Source organism: Balaenoptera borealis, assembly GCF_965194805.1.
Source record: "Balaenoptera borealis genome assembly, chromosome: 1".
In the NCBI taxonomy this organism is placed as follows: Eukaryota; Metazoa; Chordata; class Mammalia; order Artiodactyla; family Balaenopteridae; genus Balaenoptera; species Balaenoptera borealis.
In genome coordinates, this window is record NC_138860.1 from 45,074,056 (window position 1) to 45,095,634 (window position 21,579).

At 36.5% G+C, this 21,579-nt stretch overlaps 1 protein-coding gene across 8 annotated transcripts in view; it reads right to left on the reverse strand.

The window, feature by feature from the left end:
* Window positions 1-21,579, reverse strand: part of HMCN1 (hemicentin 1) — a 510,534-nt gene that overhangs the window by 166,816 nt on the left and 322,139 nt on the right. For all 8 annotated transcript variants that reach the window (XR_014247210.1, XM_082401086.1, XM_082401087.1 and 5 more), the window contains 8 exons: window positions 21,376-21,527; window positions 20,129-20,252; window positions 15,676-15,851; window positions 13,196-13,292; window positions 9,767-9,889; window positions 8,845-9,006; window positions 6,546-6,827; window positions 3,929-4,096 (listed from right to left, as the gene is read on the reverse strand). Coding sequence is in view for 7 of the 8 variants with exons in the window: in XM_082401086.1 (XP_082257212.1) it covers window positions 3,929-4,096; window positions 6,546-6,827; window positions 8,845-9,006; window positions 9,767-9,889; window positions 13,196-13,292; window positions 15,676-15,851; window positions 20,129-20,252; window positions 21,376-21,527 (1,284 nt within the window). In the remaining variant the exon portion in view is untranslated. The remainder of the gene's footprint in view (window positions 1-3,928; window positions 4,097-6,545; window positions 6,828-8,844; window positions 9,007-9,766; window positions 9,890-13,195; window positions 13,293-15,675; window positions 15,852-20,128; window positions 20,253-21,375; window positions 21,528-21,579) is intronic.

The following is a 21,579-nucleotide window of genomic DNA, read 5'->3' on the forward strand; positions in this document are numbered from 1 at the left end:
GAGAGGAGTTAAGAGACACCGCTGTAGGTAGAGAATGAATGAGGATCTAGAGGTAGAAAGCAGATGTGAGGTGTGGCACCTAAAACAGAACAGGCGGAGAAAACAGTGAGAGATGAGACTAGTTGGAGTATGGCCAGATTCTGTGGGCCTTCGAATGCTATGCTAAGGAATTTAGACTTTATTGCGTTCACTAAAGGCTATGGAAGTACGTAAACAAAAAAGTCATGATCTGATTCGTGCTTTAGAAAAACAACTGTGACAGGATGTTTACGAAAAGATTCCCAGTTTGCCGTGGAACACATGAAATGGGAACATTAGAAAGAGGACCACGCCAACTACCCAGATTGGGATGACGTCGATATACAAGGGATGAATGAAACCATGAAGACTGACTACCAGTTTTCAATTGAGTTTCATGGAATTCTAGAACTATTTATATCAAAGTTTATGACGGTCACTTTGTTCATTAGCATGACTGATTTTGTTCCTCTTTATATTTTGAACTTCTATGTAATGAAAGATTCTGGTAGACTGGGAATGAAACTCTGATATGCTGAAGGGTGTAATTTGGAGGAAAACTCTTCTTAAGGACCAAGGAAGAGGAGCCAGCAGATGAGACTGAAACAAAGCTGGCAGAGAACAAAGAGACACACTGAGAGAGTAGAGTCCTTGAGGACACGGGGAGGGGGAAGGGTAAGCTGGGACGAAGTGAGAGAGTGGCATGGACACATATACACTACCAAATGCAAAACAGATAGCTAGTGGGAAGCAGCCACATAGCACAGGGAGATCAGCTCTGTGCCTTGTGACCACCTAGAGGGGTGGGATAGGGAGGGTGGGAGGGAGACACAAGAGGGAGGGGATATGGGGATATATGTATATGTATAGCTGATTCACTTTGTTATAAAGCAGAAACTAACACACCATTATAAAGCAATTATACTCCAATAAAGATGTTAAAAAAAAGTGTAAATCATTTCTTAGTTTTTGTAATAATTTTCCACTCGGTATATTTTGCTTAGTACCCTGAATTTGAACTAAAAAAATTGAAATGGTTAAACATAAAATTTTTATGTAAATATTCACCTGGATCTGAATTTATCAGGAGTTTCCATCTGCTTTATGTTTTTATAAACACAAGCCCTCATTGAGCTTTTCCTATAAGCAACCTACTCATCCTCAAACCAATGAAAGGGGAACTTAGTAGTATCTTATTTAGACAGACAAAACTGATTACCTAAATTCAGTCTTTTTCCACAGTTGAATTTAAGTAAGCAAAGTTGAATACAGAAATTCCCTAAACGTGTCAAAAAACTTATGTTAATTAGGAAAGGATTCAAAAGCACTCACTGCTACTTCAGATTAGTGAGACCATAATATGATTCCAGTTGAGAGATATTTAAAAAATACAACGTTTATGAGTCATTGCTGGCTCTGCAAACCTCAACCTCATAAATCTCATGATCTTTCCTTTCTCTTTGTTTCCTGGTCCTCTCCCTTATTGCAGTGAAAGACAAAAAAGGGTTGGACAGTAAATTATACTTAGATGGAGACATTTCTCGTACCTATTAAATTTTTATAGCAGCTATCTGTTCTTGGCAGATAACTTCATAACAATGATAGGGCCTTCAACAAAGTACTTCTTTTAGAAAAGCTTGACTTAACGTCTCAAGAGGACTAATCTTAATGAAACAGAAATGTGCAGCCGATCAAGGAACAAGCGAGTCATACGCCATTCATCTGATTCTCAGTCATCGATTGCACAACACACATATTCAGATTGTAAAACTGAATGACTCTTCTGGCAGCGCCACAAGGTGAAGTACATTTAATGTATTCGCTCAGGGATCTCCAGCTGCTAGTCAAGCAAAACAAAACTATACAATAAAACCAAAACACTACTCCTGTGGATCTATAATAAGCCAGAGTACCTCATTTTATCTTGCCTTTATCATTTCCAGGAGCCCTGATGTAGTTATTATATTTAAAAAGAATTCCTACTTTTTCAGCAATTGAGAATTAAAAAAAACCCAATAATATGAGGATGATTATAAGAGAAGAAGATAATGTGTTCAGGTTTTTGGCAACCAAACTGCAATGAAATCTTTGACATCAGTATGCATTCCTTAAGATCAACAGAGGCAGGCAGTCCTTCAAAAATGAAAGCATTATAGGACATAGGAAAGCCTCCTAGGAGAGGGAGACCCAAATCTTTTACCAGGTTGTCTATGGCAAATAACAACAAACATGTATTGGATGCTTATGATATAAGCAGGCACTGTGTTAGCTGCTTTACACATATTAACTCATCTTTACAAAACCCCCTAACAGGCAAATACCACTAGTATCCTCACTTTACAACTGAAGAACTGAAGTTAGCAAAGTTAAGAAACTTGTCTGAGGTTATAAATCTAGTATTATAGGCAATAGATATAATAATTATAGCAATGTATATTCCTCATTAAGCCCCTATCATTTATAGACCAAGATCTTGAAGAAACAGAGGGACCTTACGCTATTTAGACCTAATTCAAATACTAGCAAAGTATCTTTTCTGAAAAAGCCTTCAAAAGTGAGAATTTAAACTTTGAACAAATTTAGGGGCAGGGAGCTTGTTACCTCTTAAAATAGCTCATCTTGACTTTCAACAATACAAATATCTTTTAAAGTTGTTTGTATTCAGACCCAAATCTGTCCCTAGAATATTCCATACACTGGTATTACTTTTAACCTCTGGAACTAGACGGAACCAACATAATCTTTTCTACGCCATGGCTCTGCAAGTATTTAAATGTAATTTTCACTATGTTGTCATGAGTTACACAGGGTTTATTTTTTCAGGTTAAATAGAATCGGACGCATAGTTTACTTTGCAATCATTTGCCACCATGGTTATCCTCCTTCGAAAATACTGTCAATAAATCCTTCTTCTAGTCTTCCTAATGAGTAAGTTAAATCCACAATACAACTGGTGTTTTACTTGTTTTATTGGTGAAAATATATTTTATTCATGTGGCAAAATATTGCATCTGTTTTCATGATAAACACATTATACTGTTAATGCATACTCAATAACCAAACCAATTCAGAGATCTTTTCATATGAAGAATTCTGAAGCTATATCTCACCCTAATTTTCACCATTGGTTTTTGAATGTGAGTGCAGGAGTTTACTTAACTTTCATTTTGTTAGGTTTAATTCAAAAGTTCCAGAGTGAGGCGTGTTTGAATTCGGATGCCTTCATTCAACACATTAGGTATTCTTCTAAATATCCAAGCTTTTTATTACCCATAAACTTGGCGAGATTATTTTCTTAGTCTGTACCCAATTTATTACTGAAAGGGGCCAAGCGCAGATTCCTGTGGCATGCCCCTAGACACCTCTCTCGACACTTACACTGATCCATAAAGAATAAGCTAATAGATTTTCCTACATAATTAGATAAGGAATAAGAGGAATATCTTTTTTACAATAATGATAAAATCTTAGCTCATTTGAAACTATTCTATCTTGGAAATATAAATCTCACTCAGATTAGAGTTGTGAAAAAATTCAAACTTGTGGTTATAGAGATATGTTATATAACATTATTCACTCTAGGCTCTGGCTTCAAGTATTTCTTTTCATTCTTCACTTTTCACATTGGTTGGTACTCATTCCAGCATGAATGCTCTGACATCCCCATGATTTAAGTAATAAGCGAGTGCCAAGATTTCTTTGTCAAAAGGATATAGAGATATTTAGAGATTTTCCCCATTGTCATATAGCTTCTGATGTCCTAAATTTTTTTCTTAATATGATCAGTGGGTATTATAGTAAGCAGCTAGATCATAAAGAAAAAAATAAGACATGGAGTTATGAGAAATTAAGGAGAAACTGTGGCCACAGGAAGCTAATCAGATTACCAGGCTACAAGAATTTCTAATACCTGAGAGAATTCTCAGAGAACTGCTAAAGTTGACAGGCCACCCATCTTTAAGCCAGGCAATTGAAGGCAGGGGAATTCCTGAAGCTTCACAAGTTAGGGACACTGAGTTTTTTTCCACCACACTGATATTTTCAGGTGTCCTGTGGTTTCCTATGATGCTTGGAGGTGCTGTAAGACAAAACAAAACAAACAAGAAATGGAAAGGAGGGTGGCTAGTATGTAACAAACACCAAATTCTAAACAGCTTATTCTTAAAAATAAGGCTTCCATTTTCTAGTCAACAGTAAGCAAAATAAGCAATCACAACAATAAGATGATGATGATGATGACGATGACGACGACACTCCTGGAAGTAAAAATGTCGCTTCTTCCTCACTAACAGCAACATATGACTTTTAAAAAAAAAAAAAATTTATTTATTTTATTTATTTATTTTTGGCTGCGTTGGGTCTTAGTTGCAGCACTCGGGCTCTTGGTTGCAGCATGCGAGCTTCTCTCTAGTTGTGGCGTGCGGGATTTCTCTCTCTAGTTGTGGTGCGCGGGCTCCAGGGTATGTGGGCTCTGTAGTTGTGGAGCGCGGGCTCCAGAGTGCGTGGGATCTGTAGTTTGCGGCATGTGGGCTTCTCTAGTTGAGGTGCCCGGGCTCAGTAGTTGTGGCGCGCGGGCTTAGTTGCCCCACGGCATGTGGGATCTTAGTTCCCTGACCAGGGATCAAACCTGCATCTGCTGCATTGGAAGGTGGATTCTTTACCACCGGACCACCAGGGAAGTCCCCAAATGACTTTCATATTGTTATTCTAATAGTGGTGAATGATTTTCTGTGAGTCACTCATCTTTTCTGGTAATATGGATTCATGACTTTCTTATACGCAGAATTTTCTAACAAATAATTCTAGTATTAAAAATTAAAAACAATCAAACAAATTAGAAGCTCAAAACCTCGTGAAACACACCAGCTTTCATGTTATCTACACTAACCACATTTTTGTTCCTCGGGCTAGTTGTTTCCTTGCTGGTTTTTTCCTTATTTTCACCCCAATCCAGCTCATGGAGACAAATGTGGTTTCAACTAGAATAGGAGCAGTAGAGCTGATGGGACTTAGTGACACTGGATGTGAGAAAAAGAGGAGTCAAGGATGATTCCTGGGTGTTTTCCTTGCTCAATCACATTAGGGGGTGGGATTGGCACAATCACCCATGAGAGAGTGTGGATAGAGAAGCAGGTATTGCCCATTTCAGAGCCTTGGGGCATTCAAACACTACAGGCTGGAAGAGTAGGGGGAAACAATAAGAGAGGTTGAGAGGAAGGAGTTGGCTGAGAGTTAGAGAACAACCAAGAGGGGCAGGGGTGGGGCAATTCCAGAAGCCTAGAAAAGACATGAGTGACCAGCTCCTCGGGGTCAAATATGCCTTGTGAATGCAAAAATGTGAGACACACAAAGTGGGTTGAGAAGACGGGTTTGGGCAATGAGCAGAGTGGAATCAGGATAGTCTGAGGATAGAGTGACAAGTCACATTGACCCAACAGGCCTGGACAAGTGCAAGGGCTGGGTCAGAGGAGAACCAGTGTTAAAACCCAATTAAGCCAGCACTGGAACATAGATAAAACAAGGTTACACAGAGGCCTTGAGTGCCTCTATGTCCCTCATTAGCACCATGGAAAGTTACCCCTCCATCATGTTTTCTTTCTGCACAGAGAAGGGCCAATGACACCCTCCACTTTCAATGGTCTTGCAGAATTGAAGTACATGGAAGATTGAGCCAACTGGAATTTAGCATAATATGAGGCCTTGATTTCTCAACATCAGTCTTGCCTAGGAAATTTTATGACAGAAATTATTGTTAATACAACTAACCTAAATGTCCCTCCCTAGAGAACTGATCAAATAAAGTATGAAACATTCAAATAATGAAATAGTAAGCACCTGTTAAAAAGAATGAAAAAACCATGATCTAACAAAACGATACATAGGACTGATTCCTTTTCAGTCTTTAGCTTTGGTTTACACATTGGCTGCAAACTACAAGATATTAATACTGGACTTTGTGCATGTTCTAACTGGATTTAAGTTACAAGACCATGTCTATTAGATTTACCATTGTTTCTATAGATTTTAAAAATGCAATTCAAATTGTATGCATACAAATAGGTGTCCTTGAGTACATGTATGTTTGGTCCATTCCTACGGACATTTACTGCTCATTACTTAGAATTTTAAAGCTGACTTCAGTACAACTTATGCCCATCTGATGCTCAGTCAGTAAGCTCTAAGGAACCTAGACTTACAGTAGCCAAGTCAGCTAATGTGGAAAACATAGAATCATGGAATATTACTTGGGATAGCACTGGATCAAAAGTACTTGAAGAAGATAATTATCTACTTTACTATGTGCTTTCCTAAAAGAATATCCAATATATGCTTATTTCACCAAGGTAAGATATGGAAGGTCAGGCATAGTAGGATGAGTGATGAGACTGATCTAAAGAAGTGGTGCAAATGTAGAAAATAATCGACTATAAATAAAAGACTCAACACTTGAGGCCTATATCTCCCATCCAGGAGGCTATAGATTATATCAGCCAGTGAATAGACCGATTGAGCCTGTTTATACTTACTGTGTACACTTAAGTCATATTTTCTGTCAGTCATTCCTGCTATATTCGCAGCAACACACACATAACGGCCTGTGTCAGACACATGGACATTCTTCAGCTGAAGGATATGACCTTCATCCGTTACTTCCATTCCCCTTCCCTTAGTCAAAGGGCGGCCCTCTTTCATCCAGGTCACTGTCGGTTGAGGAATACCCTCCACCTCACACTCTAAGGAAATGCTCTTCCCTCGAGTTACAGTGATTTCAGTAGGGTGGTTGCCACTGTTGGCTATAGTTGGTCGAACTGGGAAAAAAAAGAAAAGAATAGGAAATGTTTGCCTTAAGTCTTATATAAGAATTTTCATCAGGCAAAGTTAAATTCTTTTTTTGAAAGAAAATGTTTTATTGTTTCTTGTGGTCATACAAGCAGTACAAATTTACAGCAAAACAAAAATCACGAAATTCAGAAAAGTATAAAGCTCACTCACCATGCTATAATCGAATATACCCACTGAAAACATTTAGGTCTTCATGAAACCAATCATTACAAAATGAAATTAAAGAAAACCTACTAAGCACAATAACATAAAAACAAATATCTAGGAATAATATGACAAAACACACTAAATTCATTTTTGATGTCAAAAAATTAGCTACTAAAGAAAAGACCCAGGACTAATAGACATGGCATTGCTGTACTGAGAGGTAGAATTCTTCTCCAATGTACCTAAATGGGTTCATAACTAAAATAAAGCTATCAATATAGTAAGGAAAGAATACTCCATTAGCTACTTTCCCTGCTTTTGAGAAGTTATACAGCTATTTGAATTATCATTTGTAGCTCTAACCCAGGGAAGTCTTCTAGTACTAATTTTAAAGTAGATATGATAGCCTAGCTCATGACCTAACGTCTGTTACCAATTCCTTTCTTCCTTTCACTAGAGGAGTTGGAAAAGCTGAGACTTTCTCAGTCTTCTTTGGAAATTGAGGTGACCTCACGAATCACTGTAGACCTAAAAAGTCTAAATGGAGGTCTGCTGGCGGGGGTGAGGTGAGGGGGCGGGTTTGGGAAATTTTTTGCTCTCCTGCTAAAAGAGAAAGATACCATTCCTTCCCCTTCCCACACTGCCTTCAATGTGGACTTGATACTACAAATGCAGCAACCATCTTGAGATAACAAAGGAAGGACCAGGAGGATCCTAGATCTCCTGTCCTGATAAGAGTAAGGTGCTGACCAACTCCAGTGACTGCCGGCCTCAGGCTTCTCATTACGTGAGAAAATAAACCTCTATTTGTTTAAGCCACTGATGGCCAGTGATTCTGTAAATGTATAGCTAAATTCACCTAGTGGATACTGATTCCAAGAAAGAAGATTAAACCAACTCAAATACACATGTGTGTGGGAAAGAAAATGGACCAGTGTTAGTAATCCTGTGTTCCAGGGCCAATCCTGTCACATACAAGCCATGTGACCTCAGCTGGTCATGGAAACTTCTCTGGGCTTAAGTTTCCACATACATTTTTGAGGCAATATTTTTGTCTCATACCACAGCTATGTAAAGGTTAAATGAGGTAATGTAAATATTTTAAATACTTTAAAATCTTATATAAATTAAATATTCTTTACGATGAGATATTTTTACATATTGTAAATATACCCTATGGTACAATGCCATCTTCTCCATTCCGCACATACACTATCCTGCCCCCCCAAAAATTACAGGCACATTGATATATCTGCCAGCAGCAAGCTGATGCAGATGTTCAGCTGTATTACTGAATAAATAACAGCTAGAAATAAGTAATTACTCTCTTTATTATGTCAGCACAATTAAAATTTGTGGGTCTTATGAAAGGTATAGTTGTCCCTGGGTATCCACAGGGGACTGGTTCCAGGACGCCCTCAGATACCAAAATGCTCAAGTCCATTCTATATAAAATGGCATAGTATTTGCATATAACCTATGTACATTCTCCCTTATACTTTAAATCATCACTAGATTAGTTATAATACTTAATACAATGTAAATACTGTGTAAATAGTTGTAAATACAATGTAAATGCTATGTAAACAGTTGTGTGGTGCGTGGAAATTCAATTTTTGCTTTTTGTAACTTTTTGGATTTTTAAAAAATATTTTTCAATCTGCACTTGGTTGAATCCATGGATGTATGTAGAATCTGTGGATATGGAGGGACAATTGCATACTATAACCATACTACTTTGAATGACTCTTAAAGATATGAAGAAAAAGTAAAAGGGAAGGATGGAGAGGTTTTTTAAAAAAAATTGTGTCAAAGCCTGGCTAACTAATAACTTACTGTAAACTTGCAGACTGTAGTCTTTCTTTGCTGTTCCAGCAACATTTGATGCCACACAGGTATAGAGCCCTGCATCAGATTCTTCTGCAATTGAAATCTGCAACTGCCTGCCTCCAGATAAAGTTCTGACTCGCCCTGCAGAATCAGCCAGCACTGGGGAGCCTGCAAAGAAAACCAAGTGGCAGAATGTGAAGCATAAATTAAGGCGTTTTGTGTATATACTCTAATGAGTATATATACATATTTATTTACTTCCTAGTTCACATACTTAAAAGGCAGAGGACACTGTATAATAATCTATGCAAAAAGGAGGAGGAGGAAGATGAAGAGAAGACTATCTTCTGCAGATTTTTCTTTCAATCAATATTGCATTTAAAAGAAAACATACTTAGTAAAACAAACAAAATAAAATCTTTAAGTAAAACAAAAATTATTTTTTAGATCAGCTAAAAATTTAGATAATCTGATACTTAATGGAAACAGATATTTGTTGATGAATAACTAAAAATCTGTTCAACTGCAGAATTCAATCTTAACGTACATTACAAAACTGTCACAAATACAGCAAAAATGTTTGCTTTAAAAAAAGAGAAAAATTTTAAAACTATTTTAAAGAAGAAATAAATAGTTCATTGAATGGTGGATTCTTGATCATTATAGCTGCCCTACAATACATTTGATTAAAAAAGAGTTAATGGAGAAAATTAATTTCTTCTTGGGAGCAGTGAGTCTCAAAACTGACAATTTTCAGGTTGATACTGTAGAAGTATCGCATATGGCACATTTAACACAAAGCAATTCTGCTGTCTAGTATTTTCGCGTGCAAACCGTAAGAAAGTTTGTTGGCATGTTTCTCAAACAAAATATAAATTCACTTAATATTTATATTTAATTTTATAAATGTCAAAGGATGAAAACTGACCTTTCTTCTTCCAAATGAGATTTGGGGGTGGAATACCACTTGATTCACACAATAGACTAGTAAGATGCCCTTCAATGACTGTAAGTTGAGCAAGTTCATCAGAACCATAAATATTCGGTGGTACTGAAAGATTAAAAAAAGGAAAAATACTATTTTACCCTCAAATATAAAATTTCCCTAACACTTTGCATGTAAAAATAAAAAAGGTTCCCACTCAAATGGTACAAGTAAATAATTTAGCACTTGAGGTTGACATATCAACACCACATTAAAAGTCAACTGTAAGACCTAGAATAAATACCTAATAGCAGACTTCCCATTTTCACAGATAGAAACTTAATTATCAAAATACTCAGAGTGATATAAAAAGGAGATACAGTCTAGATATTTAGACATCTTGCACCAAAAGAAATGATGACACTTACCAAATTTAAATTTAACCCAGTCATTTGTGCCTCTCCAGCTTTGATATCTCAGATGTTGAACAGAATAGAAAGACATCAGGCATATAACGTATAGTAAAGAACAGAGGTAAGGAATTTGATCTGAGAAACAGACGTGCTACCTATCCTAGACTGCACAGTCTGCCTTCCCCCATTGATCTCCAGCTTCTCCTTGGAACCCTCAAAGTGAATTCTGCCTACCCACACTTTACTCAAAGAGGCTGAGTCTGCATTTGCTGGTTGAACTCTCCCTTGGGACACTTTTCTGGCTGCAGTATTATCACGTGATAGATGCTTATTCTCCCAAGCTCCTGGGAGTTGAGGAGTGGGAGAATCCTCCCCACCTCCAATGCTGCTTCCAGCCATTGTTCAAGCACCCCCATGAAAGTCTCTATTCTTTTGAGGCTCATGTCACCCATTTACTTCTTTTTTCCTTATCACCATCTGTGAACCTGTCATTCTTTTTCCATTCACTGAACAATTTGGTACTTGTTTTTATCCTTTCTCTTGACATGAAGACCTGCCACATTCTGTATGAACTCAATATTCGCACATCTAAACACCTGGCTACTCAGTTCCTTGATCTGCTCATCCTGTTCTCCATCAGAGGCCATACCCTTTCACCATCTAGAACATTTCTCCTATTAATTTATAAATTTAGGCCACTTTCTGACAACTGCTTTATCCTTATAGCTCTTTCACTCAACTATTCCCAATTCTCAATTCAATGACCTAATTGAATCTCAAGTACTTAAATCTCTCAGAAGCCTCCCAACCTAGCTGCTTACTTTTTTATTTGCCAACTTCACTATCCAACTTAGATTTCATGATCAGTAATTTCAGCTAGTCCTCTGCCAATATTTTCAACTGCCTGGCACCACTGCTCTTCCTATTTGGCAATACCCTTACTTGGGATGAATCCTATAGTTTACTCTGTCATCACCTATGCCACAGATGAAAATTCTACAGAAGAAAATGACAACTACACAAATTGCCACCACTATAAATTCATGATCTCCAACCCAAACTCCACCTCCTCTACTCCCATGGCTTCCATTAATACAAATACTTGCAAATCTGTACCTGTAATACAGATACTCTCTGGGATCTGGATTTTTATATCTGACTACTTAACATCTCATCTTGGATGCCTTAGAGGCACTGTCAAACTCAACTTGCCCCAAACTGAACTCAGTAACCAGTGTCATTGTCTTTCTTCTTAAGCTCTCTATGCCCACCTAGAACACAGAGTCACACTATAAATAATTTTTGAGGTTTCAACTTTCTCTCCCCTATCATTCACTCTTACATTGACTGCGACCTGCTTTCCTCTTTAAGAGGCATTGGTCTACTCAGTTGTAAAGTACACTTTGCATTTTATGTCTCATTTGGCTTCTCTGCAATGTGTGCCATTATTCATTCATTCATTCATTCACTCATCTATCTAACCACGTCCAACTTATTTGTTGTCTGTGTTCTTCTTCTGGGAACACCATTGTCCTTAGTTTCCATGACACAAGCTTTACCCAGTTTTCCTCCTCCCTCTTTGACTGTTCCTTCTCAGTTTCCCATTTTGGGGGTCTCTTTTTCTGTCTCCCTTCTTATGTGATATGTGAGGGTCATTCTATACAGTACTCTTTTTTACACATTCTTCTTATTCTCGCTAAGGGATCTCAACTACTACGTATATACTCATGTCTTTAACCTCACATTTTTAACTGTTATCTCTTTCTCCTGAGCTATAGGCTCATAATTCTGATGGCATAGAGGACAGCTTCATATGAACGGTCTACAGGTATCTCTAATACAGCATTTTAAAAAGGAATTCTTCACCTCACTTTCTAATTGATCATCACTCCAAATTTTTCTTTTTCTTTTCTTTTTTTTTTTTCAACCTTTACTTGATAAGACTCAGCTCAGTGTTGTCCATATTGGGAGTTATATGAATATTTTCCCCATTTGAAAGAAATGAGAAGAGAAGGGAAAGAAAGGAAATATGAAGGGAGAAAAAGGATGGAAGGAGGTAGGAACAGAAGTGAATGATAACATAACAAATATATAGTAAATATAAATGTACTGCATAGTAAATTTTGTCGTTTAAAAGTAAATCCTTTTACAGGTGAATGATAATACTTCTTACAATTTTCCTCAAGATTTTTAAAATGATAATAATGATTTATAATTAACAAGGCATTTTATACATAAAATATTTATTCTCTATTGGAATTAGATTACTTCCTCTACCTATTTTTATTTTAAAATGTGTTTTTGAATTAACTTTTATAATCAAAGGTAAATTTCAGGTTATTATGTCAAAAATTAAAAAGTTTAAACAAATACAATCAAAATTAAGAGAGCTTAATATGTTATAAATGAATTTAAAGAAGTACTTAAAATAAAGGTGAATATGTAGGAACTGGGAAAACTTTTAAACATAGTGTAACAGACAACTACAGTGATATACAATTTGTGACTATTCTTAAGAATTATCTTAATTAGTAACAGTAAAACTTCAAGCGAGAATAGCTTTGCACATTCGTCAGCGGAGTAATCCCATCTCCCACCCACAAGTGCATGTGTTCTCTTTCTCTCACACAAATATAATTCACATACACAATTTAGCCTTTTGATTTATTTTCAATTGACCAACACACTCTCTGTTCATGGAGAACACTCAATCATTAGAGGATCTCAGTTGTAGAAGCTAAAAGGCATATTAATCAGGCAGGAGAGCAGAACTGTTCTATATCAAAGTTACAGTGACCAACATGTTTAGGTTCAGGAAATCTGTCTAGTTGCTCTTGAATTAATTATATAAGCTGATATTCAGGACAGTTCAGCATCATTTAAACATATTAATTAGTGTCCATGTCTGTATTATGATCAATTTTAGTTACGTGGTTGGTTATTTTAAGAACTGACACAAAGAATCAAAGATTAAACCACAAGCTGTATCATTTGCTTTACAGGGGCTGATCCCACTTACCCCAAATGTTGACATTATAGTTTTTCTCAGTTTTTCCAGCAACATTTGTTGCCTCACAAGTGTAACGACCACTATCTTGAACCTGAGCATCTTCAATCTGAAAACAAAATCATGCTTTGAAACCACAGTTTCTATTTCGTAAGTAATTGGGGTTTTTCTATTAATGTTATTTGTGATCTCTGATTTTTCATTTCTGTTCTGAAGGTTTTCAAACATATAAAAAATAGAGGGAAGAGTAAAATGGATGGCTATATGCCCATCACCCACATTCAACACTTATCAAGATTCAGCAATTCTCATTTATGTCATACCTTATTTGAATCTCATTAATTTTACTGGTTGAAGGTCTAGAAAGGCCTTTTAAATATGATTCAGATAAAATAACAAGAAAATCACAACTAATTCCTGAATATGTTATTCAGGGCTTTAAATATACAATCTTTCCATGCCCAGGTCCTTGTTCAGTAAAATAATACCCATACTATTAATTTATTATGTCTTCTCCCATATTGGGTTTGTAAGCTTCTTCAAGACAGGTATTATACTCAATTAGTCTCAATCTCCTAATACCCAGTTTGGTGCTTGTTAGATAACTGAATACCAGTAAATACTTTCCGTATATTTATCTGCAACATACATTAATACTCATTTATCATTTATTCATAGACCTTTCAGCAGTTATTGAGAATCTTGTACCAGGTACTATAGGTAGAAGATACAAAGAAGTATGGTGTAATATATTATTTCTGACTTGAGTTTTCAATCTAGTTGAGAATATAATGTATGTGCACATAAAAAAAGAGTTTAATAATAAACAAGGTATAAATAAGAATATAAGATAATCTAAGAGGTACAACAAACAGTATGGAATTGCTAAAAGCTTTGAAATCAATTGCTAAAACATTCAAAAGAGAATCATTGGAGTTGGAGTTATCATTAAAAGTATTTAGTACAGCAGGGGTACACTAGAAGTTTTCATTTCCATGAGTCTTCTCCCTATGTTCCTTCCTATGGACCCAAACATTCCAGGGTGCCTGGCTAGCCTCAGTGGTGGAGACTCAGTGGATCCTAGGATTTCTTCACCATCACCTCTCTCCTGGCTTCCCAACTCTATTGGGATCTGTGCTCTGAAGAAATGAACTTCTCTACTCACTAAAATTTGCTAGGAGAGTTCTAATCATGTATAGCTCTCCCCTAGCAGGGCTGGGACCTGTGGTTTATACAGTCATCTCCCTCTATCATTCAGTCAGAGCTGAGGTTTGAGAATTCTACCAGCTGCTTTCTTGAACTCTGGGGTCTGCCTCTGAGAAGGGGCAGTGCTTTTTGCTTTTTTTTTGCTTTTTTCTCCCCTATATAGCTCAATTGACTTATCCTACTTTCCTCCATCAGTGACTCCAGACTTTCCTTCCTCACCAGCTCCATCGTTACAGGATCATAATTCCGGACGACTCCATCCTCTTGCCTCCAATATACACTTCCACCCTCCCTCTCACTCTCTCCTGTACTTCTATCCTCCTTGTGTAAGCGCCTTAGCTTCCTTGTGTTGACAATCATTATCCATTTCCCAAGACTCTCCTTGTTTGACAGTAATAATATTCCTTTACCAAGAAACTATGTGGTGTAGTGGTTAGCAGCATGGATTCTGAAGCTATACTCCTGTATTCAAATCCCATTTCTGCCGCTTAGTAACCGTAGGCAGACTACGTAGCCATTCTTTCAATTCTAAATACGGTTATTATGAGGATTTTATAAATATTCCAATGGCCTGTTGGCTTCCTGAATCCTAATTCCTTAAGTTGGCTTTCAATGTTAGCTCTTATTTCACTTAAGTCAAAGTAGTCAACCTTATTTCCAAAATTCACTTTGTTAAATTGTTTCAGTCACACTAGCTTACTTGCTTCCCGTAATCAGGCCTTTTGTCCTATCTACCCATAAAAAGCCAAGTAGCTTTCCAAGACTATTCTGGACAACCACAGCCTCACTTTTTGCTATCTTTCCCAAATGTACTGTCTGTACCATCCACTTGGTAATTAACTTAGAGACTTAGAGCACTCATTGCATTTTTCATGAGCTGTTAAATTCTCATATATTTATGCAAAATTGGAAGACATTTTGCATAAATGTGTCATACTTTTTTGCATCCCTATGCAGAGCACCTAGAATGGGTATTTGCTGATTGGCTGAATGACTGAAGATGATGCACTCCTTAGAATATTTCTATAATATTTTCCTAAAAGTATTTTTGAATGGCTTCTGGCTACAAACATGAATTGACAGTTAAGTATAATATTTAAACCTTACTAAGCATAAAACTGAAAAATATTACAAACCTCATTAATAAAAGGGTTCCTAGAATTTTATAAGATGAAATTAGTAGAATACTTGTGAAGTTTAATAGGGGTACTATTTTGATAGTGGTAATACCAAAGCCATGAGCTTAGGAATAATACAAGAAGCAATAAATGAATCTATAGGCTTACCTTTAACACACTTCCATTTTCAGTGACACTGAGGCCTGGTTTCTTCAGCAAGGGGTGGCCGTCTTTTAACCAGGTCAGAGTCGGTGGGGGAATAGCATCACTTTGACATAGTAACTCCACAGCTTGGCTAATGAGGACAGAGACGTTCTGTTCTTCTCCCATGATATTTGGTGCAACTAAGTGAAAGATGGGTTTTCCCTCAGGATAAAAGAGGCCAGCATACTGCTTATCTTTATTAATCATCAGGACATATATTGAATAACTTTATTAGTTCTTTTAAGATGTAGGATCACAGTAATTCTAACATACCCTCTGCATATCATTTGGTTCAGAATCAAGTGTTCATAAGTCACTGATTAATGTGTTCCTGTTGAACAGAAATAGTTGTTTCACTAACTTTTCACGTAAAAAAGTTTTAGAACTGGAAGTTCTCACCAAGTGCCCACTTAAGAAACTTCTTGAACTAGATGTCACCACTTAAGATTTTCAAAGTATTAAACCACTCATGAAATATTTTGGAAATAACAATGAATTAAAAGCAAACACATTTTTGATGCTTATTTATATTTTTTTGCAAAAGAAAATAAATTTCATAAACACAGAGGCAAAATAAAAAAATAGAGTTGAAAGAGATCATCCTGTCCCACCTCACAGTTTGCAAAACATAAGATGGGGGACAGATAAGAGCTTATTTGAAATAACGTGACTAATTGGTGGCAAAACTAGGAGTCTTCTGACTTGCAGTTTAGAGCTCAATTTGATTTTCCACGGTGCCTTGTCAGCTTTCTATGGAATAAAGACCATGTGGGATAAATGATACATTAAAGACCAAACTAAAACAGTGACCAGCTGTACAGCATACAACTACATAAAAAGAAGAAATGAGTTGAAATTTTAATGAGATTAAAATTAGAATTCCCTGGCTATAAGGCTTGTCAGATCCTGAAATATGTTCTTGGAGAAGTTTAAGGAACTGCATTCCCTTGGGTGTATTAAAAAATAGAGTAAACAATCATTTGTCTCAGATGGTCAAGGTACAGCCCTGCCAAGAATTAGACGGTGGGCTCCATAAGATCTCAAGGACTCTTTCAGGCTTATATTTATAATAATTCAAAATCATGAACTAATGATAAAATCAGGCCTGTTATAAAAGGGCCACTCCAAAAAAGCACAGAGGGGAATTTCCTCAGCCATTTCTCACTAAATCCCATAACTATTTAGGATTGTAGGAAACATACCATATTTGTAGTTTTTTTGGTTTTGTTTTTTTTTACAAGAAAGGTTAAGTTTCATTGAAATGAATCCTAAAGGATTTTCCAAATGCTTTGGTAGAAATAAGATTTTTGTGGTAAGGAACATTATAATAGTCCATTGGCCATTGTTTCCAGCTTGATACTGTTGCATGTGGCAAAATGACAATGAACGCAGGGGACTTAAGTTAGTCCCTATAGCTTAAGGGACTTTAACCAGGAGGTTATATAACCGTGTTCTATAACCAGAAGGTTTCTCTGCTACCATGTCTTTTACACAGGGAAAGGCATTTGAATTAGAGGGGATTTCTTAAGCTGTTTCTGGATGCAGGACTTGTGCTAAAACCAAAGGAAATGAGGCTAACAAAAGAAACTCCATGCACAATGGTTGGAACAGATCAGTGGAACTTCTGGGCAGAGATCTCTGATGCCCGTCCTGCTAAATTTAATAGCACAACAGACATCTGGCTTTCCAAAAGCTTAAAGTAATCTACGGGTGACAGAAAAGAGTGGGATTGTTTTTAACATGTGAGACAACAGATAAAAGATATACAACTAGTCTGTTTGAGATTAAAACTTCTATAATCTCAGCAAAATCAGCACAATGAGTGCCATCTTCTAAGATATTATGAAAAAAAGATATATTCACCAGTCTTAGCACAGACAGTCCTAAATAGAACTTCACAGGTTGGAAATCATTTCAGGTTAAGTCTGTCCTCCGTGGATAAAAATGTACCACAACTATATAAAAATATGTTTATCTTAGATTATTTGTAGAATTTACAAAAGAGCATAGATTCTTTATGACTGCTTGTAGACGTAAAAGTCAGAAACAATTCAAGAAAGCAGAATGCTAATTTATTTCCAAATATTTTTCCTTCAATTACTTTTCTTTACAGCTAAATGAGTTGAATCAAGCTCAAATTTTTTCATTTGAGAGGAAAAATACAAAAACAGTAGAGTATTTGTTTCTTAAAGAACATAAATTAAAGCAAATCTAATTACAGTCAAGGATATATATTACCACAGCACAACTATTTTTTTCTGCCCTGTCTTTCGTTTCCAACTTTTTGTTTAGTCTGAGAAGAGAACAAGCTTCTACCCTTTAGATCCTCAGCTTCCTTAGATGTTATCCCTAGTCTGCTTTGAGGTCATGTTGCTTAGGAAGGGGTGTGTTGTGTCTGTTTCTCATCCTATGCATTATACTTGTGAAATGTAATTACACAAGTCAGAATTGCCACAGGGTTATGTTTGTTGAGACACCGGGGAGTGTGTGATCTCTAAGAAAGTTCTACAGGAATCCAAATCATTTAAAAACTCTATTCTCATGTTTCAGCACCTAAGAGTATGGTGATGCATGCTGCGAATTTATACCAGGGAGAAACAGTTTTAATGAACTACTCTTGTAATTGTAGGGAAAGCTATTTTACACAATGTCTGCTCCTCCTACACCACCACACTCTACAATGTAAATCTGACGGACACTTACCTCTGAGGCTGCAGACTCATTATGTACCAAATAGATCCAAGATTGCCAAGGTTACTACCACAAATTTAGGAATATAATAGAGGGACATAATACTAATAGTAGAGCATAGATTGGAAGCTAATTTCACAGTAAAAACCTGTTTTAATCTGGCACTTCTTTAACATTTAAAATATATACACACAGCAAGCTACTAAACACATACGCACATTCTAAAACATACGTATGGGCTGGCTAGCCACTTGACTTTTATAACAGAGGGAAGATTCTGGTTTTCAGACTAAAAAGGTAGTATGGGAGTATCTTAACAAATGATAAAAAATAGTCATGCACATCTTCATAACTCCTGAAAAATATCAACTCTCTATCACCTTCCAGGTCCACTTTTGACACTAACCAGTGCAGAAATGGAAGGAGCCAATCCCAGATTTTCAGTGTTGACTAAAACCCGTTGAATACTGCTGTCAGTCCTCTGCTTGCTTGCTCATGATTGAAGGACCTATTGTGTCACATACTTAGATTGAGGTATCATTCTCTAAGGATAGTTTAGATTGGAAACATTCCAGTTCTTCATAAAGCATAAAAGTGACCCATTTAAGGGAAGGAGTTAGATTCCTTGCAGTTGGGCATTTTAGACCCTCTGTTATCTCGGACACAGAGCGCCAGCTGGAGGCTAGATACAGACCCATGCCAACTGCAGAAGCTACACAAAAGAGGGATGCATAACGAGCCTTGGGTAATTTATTGATGCCAACTGGGATTTTTTAGCTTAATTAGAGATGCATGGCATCCATGTTGAAACAAGGGGCCTTTTTATTAAAAAATTAGGACTTATTATATAAGTTATTTGTGATGATTACATTTGTTTTGGCAAACTCAAAAAGGGAAGTCAATCCACATGTCCTGGAGGTAAAAAAAAAAAAAAAAAGTAATATATTTTGAACAGGAGTAAATTATTTGGAAGTGAGGTAGGACTTAGAAGAGAAGGCCTGCATTAAACAGATACTCTTTGAGGACTACAGAACAAATCCATTACTCCAGGAACCAAGAATATAATGCAAATAAAACCCGGAAAAATTTCTAAACGCAAAGGTATACTAAAATGTGGAATGACAAGTGTAATCTATGCATGGAGGCCATTGAGGCCCCAACTTTGCTCCAGGGGCCTCTTGGTGTGATGGAATCAGACCTTTCCTTTTGTACCTTACAGCTGCATCATAGGTAGGAAGAAAAAATACTTGAATTTTGTCTAAGTTTATGTTTAGTTTAACTTTTGCTTCTCAAATATCCTTTAATTCATAGACATAGTACTGACTATAAAATATGCTGATTGTACATATAATTAAAAAGTAAGAAAATCCAGGCTTCGAGTAGAACAGATCAAGAGAGCTACTTGAACAGAGCCTTGTTTTAGGGAGAAGAATATGTCTTCCAAATTGCAAAGATCTCTCCATAGTCATGTTCTTCAGAGGGCTCCATAAAACCAACACCCTACATGCTGGATGTATGCATTTTTAGTTCTCAGAACTTCAATAAAGGAAAATTAAAGTCAAATATAAGGCAGAAAGGGTGAATCTGATTTAACTAACCTTGCAATATTTTGATAATTTCTATTGTTCATAGCTCTTTATTGTCAAAAACTTGCGTAACTTCCTCAATGATATTAGGACTTAAACACAGCTGTATCAGAGCAGAAATAATTATTAAAATGTCTTACCATATACTCTGAGGTCAATGTCCCTTTGTTTCTCCCCAGCAGCATTTACTGCCACGCAGGTGTATCTCCCTGTATCACTGATTTGTGCGCTGGTCAAGGCTAGGATGCGGCCCCCAGACAGAACCTGTTGATGAATAGAAAGCTAAATAACCAATATATCTCCTGAGAACTGTAGGCGTAAACATACTTTTTCAATTATTTTCTGACATTGATCAATTGAACATTTGCCTCTAGAAGCATTTTTACTTGGATGTTTTAAAGAGGGCAAGCATCATTTAATCCCCTTCTCATCTTATCTGTGGAGGACGACAGAGGCTAGAACCAAACTTGGTAATAACCACTGAACACAACTCTCTACATACAGGATCAAGTGAAGATCCAACTTTATCAACACTTACTACAGAAAGAGAAAAAGCCACCAGGGGAGAAAGATAAGAAGTGGGAATAAGAGGAGCTAATCCTCCTCTTAATTTTTCTTTGAGAGAACAAGTAAGAAGGTAAAATTAACAGCACAGTAGCAGTCAAATAAATTAATTAGTCACATTCATTGTCCTTTTATCCCATTGATGTAGTTGTACCTTTAATATTGACATGGACTCTGGATAGTCTATGATCCCAAATTCTGCAAGCAATGGATTTTCAAGAAAATTTCAAGAAGTAGAATGGTGGAATAACTATGCTCTCTGCTAAGCAAAGCAAAATTGAAGTACACTTTCAATGAGATAATATGTGTTTCCGTATTTTAAATTTTGAGTCAGTGCAATGTACTTACATTTTTTTGTCAGACTCAAATTTCACTTCTCATAATGCTGCCTTTATAATTTTTCTTTATATGATGTTTTAGTAGAAATAAATATACTCTGTGTGGTTCTCTGATTATTTCCAGACATTTAAATATAACGTCTACCAAAAAATTCCTGTTTTTATTGTTGATGAACATTTCTTTGCGTAGGGTATCTTTTATGGTGGTGGCAGAGAGTGGGGGGGAAGTAGAAAGTATCTAAAACAATGGTCAAAATACAGCACTACATATGAGATAAGGGAACTCTTAGATATACTGAGCTTTTAATGAATTGTTTAGAAATCACAATTGTGTGCCCATGGTATTTATGGATGTATATGTGTACATGTTTGGATAACATTTGTGAATCCTTGCTCTCCAAATCCCTTTAATAGTTTTACTTGTTTATACTTCCTGTATTGAATAATTAGATGGTAGATTTCACTTAAGGAATGACAGAGAGTACCTGTATCCCATTAGTGAAACTAGCGACAGGGCTCCCATCTTTCAACCAGGTCAGACTTGGGGCAGGGATACCTCTGGCTTCACATTCTAACCTCACCGGGTTATTAACTCCCGCTGACACCATGTTATTGCTGCCAGAAATTGATGGGGGCACTGAAAAGGAATAAAAAAATAAATAAAATTAAGATATGTTAACATCATGGAA